This window comes from Lactuca serriola, chromosome 5 (assembly GCF_051521515.1).
Source record: "Lactuca serriola cultivar US96UC23 chromosome 5, Lser_US96UC23_V15, whole genome shotgun sequence".
Taxonomy (NCBI): Eukaryota; Viridiplantae; Streptophyta; class Magnoliopsida; order Asterales; family Asteraceae; genus Lactuca; species Lactuca serriola.
In genome coordinates, this window is record NC_136412.1 from 76,523,529 (window position 1) to 76,537,341 (window position 13,813).

Below are 13,813 nucleotides of genomic sequence, written 5' to 3' on the forward strand. Positions count from 1 at the left end.
ACGATTGGCACAAGATTTCTTCGAAACACCAGAAGTTGCCATGAAAGCCATTGGAGTGTCTCGAAGAACATACAATCTATCTTCACATAGGCCCTATGCGATCACTTGTTTTATTTTCTTGTCCTAAATGTGAAAGAAGGGTTGAGAAAACAAGACATCAGCCAAGTGATCCAAGGTAAGCTTGCTAATTGATAATAGACTTTTGGTCAATTTGGGAATAACAAGAGTATCGCGTAATAGAAGATTGTTCGAAATATATGAGTGACCAATATGAGAGACAGGTAAATGATGACCATTGCCAAAGAGAACTTGCATATTACCCGTGTGAGGAGCCGTATGAGAGATATGCTGAGTAGAGGGTGTCATGTGAGCTGTCGCCCCTAAGTCCACCTACCAATCGGGACTTCCAGTATTGACATGACATTTAGAGGTGAACGCATGTGCTAACTTAGAATCATTCACAGGGGCATGGTTGGCATAAGTGTGCAAGTTTGGGCATGAGGAGGCATAATGCCCATTATTTCAGCAAAGCTGACAGTGAGGAGGAGGACGGCCTCCTATTCCTCGTCTGCTGTTTTAGAACCCTCGAGAGTTCCCACCATGGGAACTGTCACGACCATAATTGTTGGAGAATCTGGACTGTTGAGAAACAAAGGTAACCGGTGGAGTAGTGGTTGCATATAGAGTCTGAAGAAATAATTCATGCCCCTCGGCTTGAACAACAAGATCACGAAAACTTGGTGCAGGTTTGGAATTGTGTATGGCGGTGGAAAAGACCTCAAAAGAAGCACCTAATCCATAGAGAAACCAATGGATTTTATCTGTGTCATCAACCGGGTATCCAATTGCAGAAAGTTTGTCACAATAATGTTTAAACTTTCGACTGTAATCAAAAACTGAAGAAGTACCTTGTGCGTAGAGAGTCACGAAGAGAGTGAATACGTTCAACAGAGGAGTTGTATGCTTTTTCCAGGGAAGACCAGATGGCATGTGTTGTAGATAAACCAAGGATCTCGGCTGCTGCTTCTTCGGTGAGAGATGAATTTAAAAGGATCAGGGCACGCTGATATAGTTCTAGCCATGTAGAGTAGCCAGGGTTGGAGGTGAATTTACCTTCAACCTCAATTTGTTCTAATGGGGCAATGGAGGTGCCATCAATATGGGAAGTAAGCTTTTGATAAGAAAAGAGGGGAATCATTTGATTCTTCCAGAGAAAATAATTGGTAGAAGAAAGTTTGATAGGAATCATGTGTAAGAGGGTATTAATGGTAAAAGTACCGTCCTATGAAGTAAACATGATGAAGGTACCAGGAAAAGAAAACAGAAAGAGAAAGAAACGAGGTAGGGTTTGAGGAAGAAGAAGAAGAAGGACGGAGAAGAAGATAATACGAGAGTTTGTTAGGCTGATACCATGTGATAATATATTAAAAGAACCACACACATAATCTCGTGTGAGTTTTGTATATATAATGAATAATTACAAAACAAAAGATAAGCTATAAAATACAAGATAAATACAACATTTAACAGGTGTAGATCGACATTATCTAATAAGACCCTATGAGAATGTCAGTTCGTGATGTAGATTTTGGTGGCATGAACTATAGAGAATTTGTGTTGTGGGTTTCAAAGCAGAAAAGACGAAGCTGTGATAATTTGTACTATTGTAGTACTCATGAAAGATTGGCAGAGGGCAATGTTTTAAAAACCGGTTTTTTTAATTGAACCAGTCGGATGACGTTTTCCGGTTCAACCGAATGGTTAAAATGGTTCTATATTTTTATATGTTTTTAATTATCCTGCATATATTGATTACAAAACTTGTCATCTTTTTAGTTTTACAAATGTAAATAGAATGCAACATATAAAAACAATCATTATAGAAGTCAAAATCAATCAAAGAAGCCAAAAAACAAACACAAAAATTCAAAAATGTCCGGTTCAACCCGGTCCATTCCGGTTCAATTCAGCCGGTTGAACCGGTTTTTTACCAAAACCGGCCGGTTCAATCCGGTCAGAAAATTATTATCAAACCGGTCCAAATCGAACCGCCCTCACCTCCGGTTCGACCGGTTCCACCGGCCGGTTCGAACCGGTTTTTAAAACACTGGCAGAGGGTATTAGAAGAATCGACAATGATGCTGATTATTTTGAGTTTATTGAAGATGGTTACATGGCTAAGAACGAGCTAATAATGAATGTCTACATTGACCACCAAAAAGAACCTATTTTCGACTGGGCCAATAAAGAGACGTTAACAGGTGATGAGGTTTCTGAGTTGGTAGAAGATGATGATAAATTCAAATTTCTTAAATATTTTGATATTTATACATATATTTATTTTATTTCTTATTTAGTTATTTATTTATTTGTAAATTTGCCCATCTCAAAACTAGTGTTTTACTAAAAAAAAAATTATTTTTTTAGGTTTTTAAACTACATTTTCATTTTTGGCGTATTTCCTCCTTTCTCGCGACCTTGCCCATTCGGCGGCCTAGGGTTTTGTATTTTCAAACTACAGCAGTTTTGCCTATAAAATCAAATCATCTGCTCAGATCTACTTCAGCAGTATAGTTTTAGGGTTTTAGTCTTACATATATCAACACCAGACTTCTTTCAAAAAACGAATTGGCTGAAGAAGAGGCTCGCTCTAAATCAGATATACAGTCGTCTAGTGTTGCAGTTCAACATTTGTCTATCTTTTGTCAATCGCTGTTTCTGCGTCATATCGACGAATATAGATAATCAAATATAGATATTAGTTCATAATCTCGCATTTTATGCCTCCCCACATGGAGTTAAAATGATTTATGTTTAGATTTTGTTGTTTGATTTTGTTTCTGTTGAGTTTTTATCTTGAAATCTTACAGTGATGATTAAATACACAGCTTTAAGCCAGTTCTGCTTCTGAGAATTCATGATTGATAGAGCTGTTGTTTACTCTGAGTTTATAGTTTAAAAGACTTTTTTTTAGAGAAAAAAATTTAAAGATTTGTATGCCGATGATGATTTAATCCAAATGTATGAGATGCTGTGGATCCAAGACCTTGTTTTACAGGGAGAACCACTTGGTGAAGCTGTATTTCAAACGATAATACCGGATTTAACTGAGGTTCTATGTAATTTATCAACTAATCTTTCTTTTTAACTGATTTCGAATTTTATCCCATGAAAGTTTGCTACAATTTATTGAGTTTAAACTATACTCTTGCCATTAAATATATTATGGGTTTGGAGTCTGAAAAAACTCATAGAGCAATGTGCTGTCTATCAGCTTCTTCTTTCGTAGCATTAACGAGAATGGAGTTAAATAACAGCACTAGAATTTCTCATGTTCGATCGTCTATTTTTGGTCAAGTTAATTTTTATATTTTTTCTTCATAAACCCTTAAATCGTTTTCGTAATATTTTGCAGTGTATTGTAGTTTCGGATGTTTTGGATGAAATATGCAAAGCGTATTGTTTCTATATTTTTATCATGCGTTTCTTGTGATTATGGTTTTGGTTCATTTTATTGGGGCTATGCTTAGATCCAACATCTAAAAAAATCAATGATCATAAGAAAAGGGTTTTTCTGCCAACATTACAATTGCCTTTCATTCAGACTGAAATAAAATTTCTAAATAATTTTTCTGTAATTATTTGATAAAGATGTTTTTTAATATGCAAAGCTCAATCGGAAAACTTAATGAAAATTCAGAATTAATTCAAAATTCTAACTTTATTCACAACTATCAGAATTCAGAAAACAAGTAACCAAATGAACAAGCTTCATTCCTAACTAATTTGTTCTTGGATCATGTAATCAAAAAAGCTCCAAGCTTTCACTGCTTGATGTGACGTAGTTTCAGATTGAAATAAGAGCTTGCAAATCAAAATTACCATTCATGGTTTAAGGGATCGAGGAGGGATGCTGAAGTTGAGGTTTTTTAAAACAAAAAACATAGTTTACCGATTTGAAAAAATACGTATATTTTTTTAGGGTTTAATTGGCTTTGTTGTAGGATTAAAATAAGAAATTAGAAGTTTAGAGGGTGTTTAAGATTACTTTTTAACCTTTTGTGAATTTTTTTTTGTTGAAAGACTTTTTGTAAAAGGAATTTTATAAAATGTGTTTAGATTATTTTTTGAGGAGCAAAAGTTAAAAGTCATTTTAAAAAATATTTTTTTTAACTTTTATCTGTAAAATAATTAAAAATGACATGTTTACATATTTATAATGATTTACTATTTTATATGTATTATTTAATACTTAACAATTTTTTACACATTATAATTTTGTTAACATTTTATTAGAAAATATAAAATAAAAATTCTTTTAAAAGTTTTCTAATATTATTTTATTGGTTAATGATAATATTAAAATTACTTTCATATAAACCGTAAATAATTCATAAAAAATATGAAAGATAATGTCATATGACATTTCCTACAATGTGATTATATCTCGTGCAATAATATTTTGTATCATTGTCATATAAAATTTCACTAATTTCATCATTTTTATTAACATTTGTAAGTGATTTCACCACTCTTTCACATGTCTTTTGTCTAGTCATTTTTTTTCTTCTTATCTAAAAATTATTTGCAGAAGAACTTTTCCCCAAACAAACTAAACTGAAGATATAATATTTTCTAGGGATATATATATTAAAGTTTCAATATTTTTATTGATTTGACAAGAAAATCCTATACTTTATTTTTTTGACAGTAAAGTCCAAATAATCGACAGTTTTTTATACTTACCATCTTTTTTCCGGTTAGCCGGTAATTAAGACTTTTTTGTTAAAAAAATAAAGTTTAGGACTTTCTTGTCAAATCATCAATTAGGACTTTACTATCAAAAAAATAAAGTTTAAGATTTTTTTGTCAAATCGTTGAAAATATTGGGATTTAGGGCTTTAGTGTATATATAATTTTTTTTTTATTAGAAATTTAATGGTATGAAACCTTTACTAATCTGCTACATCCTATTAAAATCCTTAACGTTTGCTTCTTGTTAAATCGTTATTTCTGGTTGTGTTGGTTTTTTGCATCCCCAAAAATGGAGAAATAAGAAACCGAAAAAAACGTAATTGCCCTTCTTTCCCTTCTCCACATTTACACCATTTTGACTATGCATGTGTTGTTTGTGTTTGTATAATGGCAGGGCAATTTTGTTTTTTTAGGTTTCTAATTTCTCAATTTTTAAGACTGGAAAAACCAACACAACCCTGGTTCTTTCTTTCTTGATTATTTCAATTTTTTTCAATGTCGGTTTGTTGAGATTAAAAAAACGATTTAACAAAAAGCAAACGTAAAAGATTTCAATAGGATCTAACTGATTAGAAAATGTTTCAATAACTATTATGCTTAAAGAGTATCATCATACCATTAAATTTCTACCCCAAAAAAAATATGTACACTAAAGTCCCAATATTTTCAACGATTTGACAAAAAAAGTCATAAACTTTATTTTTTTTACAGTAAAGTCCTAATTGATGATTTGGCAAGAAAGTCCTAAACTTTATTTTGTTGACAAAAAAGTCCTAATTACCGGCTAACCGGGAAAAAAGGATAAAAGTGTCAAAAATTGTTGGTAATTTGGACTTTATTGTCAAAAAAAATAAAGTTTAAGACTTTCTTGTCAAATAGATGAAAATATTGGGACTTTCCTCGATATATCCCTAATTTCTACCATCCAATTTCACTTATAATTGTCATAAACTTTACTTGCTCATATTGGCTTGCGACTTGAATATGGTTTTAGTTTAGGATTGATAAGTCCAAAATTTGAATCTATTGAGCTTAAAATAATGTATCCATCACTATCTTTTCTATGTTATATATCTACTTTCTGTCTTTCTCAAGCTTTTGGGCTTTTGGCTTCTTTTGTCACAGTTGTTTTTATCAAATCCTACATATAGTAATTAGATTAAAATCAAAAAAGAATATAATGCATATACATTTGTTGTGTTCGACACAACAAATGTAGAAAATACTTCAACCATGGCACATATTTAGATCCCTAAAACTAACCTCCATCTTTAAATTAATCAACAAGCAGAAAGAGCTATACAATTACAAACAAACTACACAAGTCTACCAATACATAACAAGGAACTGGAAGCCATGTTTGCCATTTGGATATTCAAATTTTCAAAGGGTATCTTCATTTTGTAAAACATTTCTATACCACTATTTCTTGTTTTTTTTTCTTTCTTATGATGTACCCAAGAGAAGGAAAATCAAACAAATGACCAGTTGACAAACATGAAGGCTATACAATGAGGGGTATCATTGTCATTTAACACCTTCCATGCCACTACACGCTCATACGATACGGGTCTCCCCATGCTTGACAAGCATACACCCCCAGGAAGACAACCATAACCCTAAACAAAAAAAAAATTATTATTAGCATTTTCTATAAAACAAATTTTCATCAAAAATTATTAAATAGTAGTAAAATGTGTAACCTGTTGCAGAATCTGTGGGAGCTCTGAAAAAACATTCTTCCTTCCATTTTCATCAAAAATCTTGTCCAATGAAACATCTTGAAGTGAAACTAACGTTGTCTCCAGCATATCAAGCCCCGCTTGATTGGCAAAAGTGAAAACTGGCAAAGTCTGCAAAATCATAATATTTTTTTTTCTTATTAGGATATTAAACTATGAAAATCACAAAATATTTTTCTTGCATTTAACTATTTTGTAAAACATTTTACAAATTAAAAAACAATAAACAAGAAAATAAAGTATCAAAGTAATATACCTTCAGAGAGCAACATGTTATGGCATCCGAGTGATTCCAAAGTGTTTTAAGAACAGATTCGCTTCGTTCATCAACACTTTTAAAAAGCTCCTCACCTAAAAAGCAACTGTCAACAAAAAAACAATAAGAAACTTTAAAAAACGGGCAAAATGAAATAATTAGCATCATTTTACTACTTTGTTATTTTTTACCCAAAAAAAAAAAAGAAAAAAAAAGTTAATATTTGATACCTATAACTTTGTTGGATCCAATGAGTGAGTGTGTGAGCTTCAGGGTTACCCTGTAAACTCGGAGACCCAAAAGGAGAAGGTGAAAGAGCCAAAGCGACTCTTTGAACTGATGATATAATGCTGCGTACATATTGTCTAGCCATGGCTGAAATGTTTTCTTGAAGATGAATCTCAAAACCAAACTGAAACGCGATTGTCATAACTGACTTTGTGGGCCCCGCCTGATTGGAAGCTCTTTGATTCCGGGGTGGGCCCACCCCCACCTCCAGTGTTGATGCCAGGTCACGTGTTGGATTTTGAGTCTGTTGTATAAATCATAAAGTTTTAATGGAAAGTGACTAAATTGATAAAGTAGATAAAGTACGAGGGCGTTTCTGTATTTTTTGTTCCCTATTTATTAAACACGCAGATGAGAAGGGTGAAACTTTTACCAGTTTATTATTAATTGGAATAATACGAAAACCAGATGGAAGGAGAGGGGCGTCATCGGTAAATGAGGCGTCAATTGGGGCAAAAACAAGTTCTGCGGAGGTTCCGATTGCATTCTCATCAACTCCATTGCAAAGCTAATAAAACAAAACACAAGAATTTGATTTTGATTAGGTCAACAACAAATCATTTGACCTTAGTCAAATTTGGTCAACCAAAATGTTTACTTAAAAAGAAATCCTGAAACACGGCATACCTGCAGAAAGAAGATGTCACCAGGTGACATCATCATGTTGTCTTGATAATGGCCCATGTTTTCAAGCTTAACCACTTCCATGAACTGCATCTTAAAAAAATTAAGCCTTGGAAATTGGAATTTATGCTAGCATAAGAAAACGAATCACTAAAGCATTGAGTCAACTTGCCTCTTCGTGCTCAAGGGTATGAGCCAATGGAAGAATAACTTGACTACCGAAGCTTCCATTTCTAGCCATAGGCAAGCTTGTGGGACCCGCTTTCACTGAAGCAGCAGAGTAAGCATCCATACTGCTATCCGCCCATTCAGATCGATATTCTCTTAAAAATCTCATAAGTATCGCAGGAGCCACATCCTACGTACCAAAAATATCAACAAATTCATTTTATATTTTATGTTTTTTTTTTTAAATCGAAATTTTAGGTTCGTTTTAGTTTTTAGGGTTAATGGTTTCATTAACACTTACTTGCAATAACATCGAGGCTTTAGCACATAACACTGCGTTGCTGACCACCGGAATCCCATGGGCGGCATACATCTGATTCGCACCCGTCGCCTTTGCCGGAGCCAAGTTTACAAAAACGGTGACATCATCAACGCCGTCACTTTCCGTCACCGACCATCCCTCGTCCGCGAAACCATTCACGGCTTCATTAAAACCTCTGTTAAAAGTCAAAAAAATAAAAATAATTTTTTTTACGGTTTCTACCCTTCAAAACAAAAAAGTTTACACTTTCTACCCTCGAATTCCAAAAAAAAAACAGACCTGCTCATTCTCTGGCCAAGTGCACGAAGAGCAGCTGGTCTTCTTCCCCAACTTGTGACTGTTGGCTGAGAAATCTCTTGTGAAATTTGCCTTAAATGACTAAACGCCTGCATTTAACCCAAAAAATAAATTCAATACTTACATTTTAGGAACTAGGGTTTATTATCATGTACTTTCATTTATTTCTACTATAGAATTATACATTGCCATTTATTGAATTTAACATTTTAACCCCTCAAAGATATGATCCTACCGCAAATGTCGTCCTTTGAGCAAGTAAAGTGGATGACTCGTATAAAGGGCGCAAAACTTCAGGAACACTCCATGGCTACATGTTACATAACAAAACAAGTTAATTTCAAAGTTTCATTGAAGTAAGTGATTGATTTGTATTGAAATGAAATGTCGACATTTTTTGTTTGTTTCTTTTGCAAATTTTGGATACATAAGGTAGAAGTAAGTTTCCTCTTTTGATGATACCTCTAAATCAACATGATCAACTATGTGAATTATGGAGCCACCACCTTCACATGGTCTTATTAAATAACCACTTGGCAGCATTTCTGCTCTTACAAAATGAGGGACAGGTGGCATACTAGGACCATTCTGAGTGTTGTTCAATGATCTTTCACAAATCTGAAATCAAAATAACATTAGTTTTCTTGAAATCAAATTACAAAATATTAGATTTAAAAAAAAAAAGATTATAATGAAACATACCACTAGGCTACCATCCTCCATAGGAGACGTATACCGTAGTAACCAGAAGTCACGAGCTGGTGCTAAAGTAGTAGGTGCATAAAGCTATAAAAGAAAAAGAAAAAATAAATATAAGAAAGTCAAATTTCATTATGGGTTGACTTATCAACATCTTTTTTGTCCATTTTCTTACATTTCATATGTAATTAATGTATTAGATATGATCAACAGAAATCCCTTATTATTACTTTTTGGAGGTTTTGTAAACACTTGAGCATAATTTGGGTGCCTTTTATACCCATTTCCCCATTCTTGTTGAGCTAACTTTTTTATAAATTACATTTTAGTAATAAAATATATGGAAAAAAAATATACAAAAAAAAGCACTTGTACTATCGCCATTTTATCGGTTTAGGCACCAAACTTTGTTTTTTTTGGAAAAATTGATGAAATGGTGAAAGTACATTGCACTTTTCTGCATTGCACCCTAAACTATAACCCAAATTGACCCATTTTCTTACATGGGTTGACCCATTTATGCATAATTTGACTTGTATTGAAGAAATTCTTCAAACCTGCATATAAAGCAGCTCGATTGTCCCATTATTTGCAGTTGAAAGCACATTAAGAGTATCAACTGCCCTACAGTCACGAAACCAGGATGACCAATCTTTAAGGATTTCAGCAACCTGAAACAAAAAGATCAAGACTTTTGACTATTTGAGTCAACCAAATTGTTTGTTGACTTCAAAATCGACATGGGTCTTTTAATTTTTTTCAAGAAAGTTTCAGATACCAAATTAATCTTTTTGAAGAACAGCATGAAAAGAAGAAGAAAAAAAAAGGGTTTCAACTTGTTGCAAGAGTATCGATTTTTGGATATGATTAGTATGGTCAAAGTCAAACACAAAAGTCAAAGCAAGAAACTTACTCGTGTGGGTTCAAGACCAATAAGACCACAAGCTCTTGATGCAACACCCGAGCAACCATGAGAAATAGCAATGATTCCAATGGAATCCGGACCAGGCTACACAAATTAACAAGATTATATTTATAGATAAAAGAAGATATTAAATATTAATATATAAATATAAGCTAGTTACAAAAATATTTCATTTCTAAAGTTACATTTATAATCTTTCTTTATTTCGGAAATCATCTAAATCTTGCATGACAACACGATTGAAAATGGAAGAAAAATTATCGAACACCTTTTCTCATGAAACGTTTTCCATTTTGGAATCTCACTAAATATGCATTTTTCTTGATTAGAAGGAATTTATGAACTCGTTTTGGGTAAAGAAAGTTCCTTTTTTGTAATTATTCAAAGACCAAACAAGAACATTTGACTCATTTATCTAAAACTAGGTTGATTTAGGCTATATCTGCTAAAAAATTTAGTTAAAAGTGAAAGTCAAATGGGCTCTATATTGTTAATATAGAACAATAGAAGTAGATTATTCTTGTAGTAATATAGTTTTTGGATTAGTATTTAATACATTAGTTATTTAAAACTCATATAATTAAAAAAACCAAATGTTGCAAACTTCAGGGGACTCGAGGTGGGAATGTGGGGATAGTGAGTGAAATGATGAGATTCTAATGTGCTTTAGAAGGTTACCACCTTTCTTTGACATTATTTTAAATTAATGGATTAGAAGATAATATTAATTAATCCTTAATGGAATGATGATTAAATTAATTTAAAAAAAAAAAAAAAAAGTGACAAAACAAAACCTTCATCCCAGGCATTTGGACCCATTCCACTGCTGTCCCAGTTGCCTTTGATAGAAACTCTGTTAAAGTCTCCTCAGCAATCGACAAAAGCCTACAAAATATACCAAAAAAATAAAAAATAAACCATCAATGGTACAAAAAGTAAAGCATAAAGTACAACTAACCCTGCAGGACTTGCATCCTTTGGTGGATGCTGAGGTGTCAAGTGGTGTTGCCCGCTTGTCACCACTGACTCACAACTCGTGTCTGTGGTGGCAAGTGTCACCTATAAAAAAAGTATGATTTTAACACCAAATTGATCTCTTACCTTTTGACTTAATACAGAAAAAACGACTTAATAGAGAAAGTCAGTGAAATGAGGTAATTTTTTATGAAAAAGAAAATGTTGAAAGTGGAATCTTTATTACATTTTGAGTTTGTTGACGAAAGTAGCTGTTTTCATACACCAAATGAGAAACTTGTTTTTGTAATCGATCATTCTCCTCCATTAATAACTTATTCATTGCTGTTAGTTTCCTGTTAACAGCTTGTAGTCTTGATGCCTCCTTCCTCTGCTTCTCCCTACATCTGTATGCACCATAAGGGTATATGAGTAATTTTATCCTACCATAACCATTAGATGATTGTTTTTGTTGTAGACTTGTAGTTGGTATCAAACTTGTTATTTGACTCTAAATAGTCAAAGAAAGAATCATGGGTAGGTAAATCACAATATATTTCCTATTTTATCCATTTTGCATAAAAAAAAAATGGGACCCACCTTCTTCTTTGTATGTATTATAGGGTTAAATGCATATTTATGCAACAAAGTTTCACCTTTTTCCCAATTTATGTTGGATTTTCAGACTAAATATGCATCATCGTCAACAAATTGGCATGTAGTGTATGATTGTTGATTCTAACACGACACAAGGTCCACAAAAATCAAGAATTGTACATAAAAAAAAACGAAGTTTTATAAATTAGAATGATACCTTCGATTTTGAAACCAAACTTTGATTTGCTTTGGCTCGATGTTGGATAAAATTGGGCACTCACGAATGAGTTGTTGTCTACGAAGGGAGCTTGGTTTTGGGCAATCGTGATATAATCTTTCTAAAGCTTCAACTTGTTCGGGTGTGTATCGAACATATTTTCCATTATCCATTCCCAAATTGTCATCTTTAGAGGGCGAAGATATTGTCATCATGATTCTAGAATCAAAATCCCAAAATTTAATGTGTAAAAAAAGAAAACTTTTTTGATAATTCAAGCACCCTTTGTCTTAAATTGAATATTCAAGCATCTAAGCATGAAATCGGAAGTCTAAACTGAAAGCCCATGTCAATCAAGATTCAAGAATCACCCATAAAATCAAAATCCCATCTCACTTTTTCAAGAAAATTCAAGGGTTACTCTGATTTCCATCTAGAATCTCCATAAAATCAAGATTGCAACTCAATTTTCCAAGAAAATTCAAGAACTAGAAAACTACACATGAAAACACTTGATTTCCATGGAGAATCTTCATAATATCAAGATTTTTTAAATCAAATTTCCAACAAATTTCAAGGAGTAGAAAATCTCACATGAAAAGCACTCAGATTTCCATCTAGAAACTCCACAAAATCAACATTTTAACTCAATTTTCCAAGAACAATCAAGAACTAGAAAACCGAGATGGAAAGACACTTAATTTCAATCAAGAATCTGACTACTGTAGAAACTTTTAAAGAAAATGAGAACCCTAAATGAAAGAATTATCTGGGGTTGTTGAGCATACATATCAACTATGAGGAGCAAAAGCAAAAAAACATGTGTAGAGTAATGATTAAAGCAAAAAAACATTCGTCACATCTCATGAATAAAAATATACATATATCTATATATAAACACATGTATATGTATAGAAACATAAAGTAAAGATAAGTGTTGAGCATTTGGTGGAGCTTGTGTCTGAAGCTAATACAGATTTTCCAAAATGCTTATTGACCAAGCAATGGTATGATAGAGAGAGATTACTATTACAAAAATCATAATTAATTACAAGCACCTTGTTTTGATGTGCAACGTTGTCGTTTACGCTTGTTCTTGTCTACTTTCTTAATCAATTTCCCTCACAACCACGCAGCTCCAAGCACGAAATGCAAATCTTCCATTATCGGATCACTCGAGATTTATAAAAACCAAGCAAAAGTATGATAATTTAAAAGAAACCCAAGTTGTGGTTTCGATAAAATCTTTTTGGGTATGTGAAATTGTGTGTGTATGGAGGGAGGATTTTGAAGGGCTGAGAAGGTGTTAAAGGGGAACCCCAAATAGGAGACAAGAGGAGACCATTTTTGGATTATCATTCCATTTGGCGCTGTTGCTTTTCTTTCTTTTTCTTGCTTTCTTTCCAGTTTCTACCACACAAAGAAACAGATAGTGGATGTTTATTTTATTTGGTTTGGCAATTGGCAGTGGCACTTTCAACAAGATGGACTTCTGCTGATTTTAAGTTGCTTTGGTCTCTTTTCTTTTCTTACCCAATTTGTCCTAAAGAAAAAAGGAAAAGGGAATGATGCCTCATGGAAATGTTTGAACTTTGAATATCTTGTCAATAAAATTTACCCTTTTTTAATCACCTGTATCACATCACCGTTTATAGGTTATAGGCCTTCTAAATCTCAAAAAGTTTGAACTATAAGCTAAACGGTGTCATAATGTTTGAACTATAAGGCCTTCTAAACGGTGTCATAATGTTTTTAGTGTCGGTCACCTAGGCTGATGGGGAAATGTTTGTCAATTTTGAAGTTTTTAAAAATGTTTTGGGTGTGGTCTTTTATGCTTACGGCCAGCAAAAGAAAAAAAAAAAGAGGGTCAAGTTGAGCAGTAAAGGAAGAAAGAGAACGGTGGAAATCCATCGACGGTAAAAAGGATCTCACGGGCCGGTGTTTACCGGCATATCATCATTCATCATTA

The 13,813-nt window shown here is 33.1% G+C and overlaps 1 protein-coding gene and 3 non-coding genes across 5 annotated transcripts; 3 read left to right on the forward strand and 1 right to left on the reverse strand.

Moving 5' to 3' along the window:
* The first annotated feature begins 2,861 nt into the window (after nt 1–2,861).
* LOC145056195 (small nucleolar RNA Z223) lies at nt 2,862–2,952 on the forward strand. Its single transcript, XR_013685726.1, has one exon. It is a non-coding gene; the product is annotated as a small nucleolar RNA Z223 (small nucleolar RNA).
* A 46-nt stretch (nt 2,953–2,998) lies between these two features.
* On the forward strand, nt 2,999–3,114 carry LOC145056203 (small nucleolar RNA Z278). Its single transcript, XR_013685734.1, has one exon. It is a non-coding gene; the product is annotated as a small nucleolar RNA Z278 (small nucleolar RNA).
* Nucleotides 3,115–3,217: 103 nt separating this feature from the next.
* LOC145056227 (small nucleolar RNA snoR97) lies at nt 3,218–3,327 on the forward strand. Its single transcript, XR_013685758.1, has one exon. It is a non-coding gene; the product is annotated as a small nucleolar RNA snoR97 (small nucleolar RNA).
* A 2,671-nt stretch (nt 3,328–5,998) lies between these two features.
* On the reverse strand, nt 5,999–13,298 carry LOC145052647 (homeobox-leucine zipper protein ATHB-8-like). Of its 2 annotated transcripts, XM_079000504.1 has the most exons (19): nt 12,903–13,298; nt 11,845–12,063; nt 11,278–11,437; nt 11,035–11,135; nt 10,871–10,961; nt 10,065–10,160; nt 9,709–9,822; nt 9,155–9,238; nt 8,915–9,070; nt 8,688–8,762; nt 8,435–8,541; nt 8,135–8,330; nt 7,838–8,023; nt 7,669–7,752; nt 7,415–7,549; nt 6,984–7,285; nt 6,754–6,859; nt 6,459–6,608; nt 5,999–6,374 (listed from the first exon to the last, which is right to left on the reverse strand). In XM_079000504.1, exons 2-19 carry the CDS (start codon nt 12,057–12,059, stop codon nt 6,228–6,230), a joined length of 2,505 nt encoding a protein of 834 aa, XP_078856630.1. In that variant the 5' UTR covers nt 12,060–12,063; nt 12,903–13,298; the 3' UTR covers nt 5,999–6,227. The 2 variants fall into 2 exon arrangements, with proteins under 2 accessions (XP_078856630.1, XP_078856631.1); XM_079000505.1 differs by lacking the exon at nt 12,903–13,298 and having other exon boundaries at nt 11,845–12,825.
* Nucleotides 13,299–13,813: the final 515 nt, after the last annotated feature.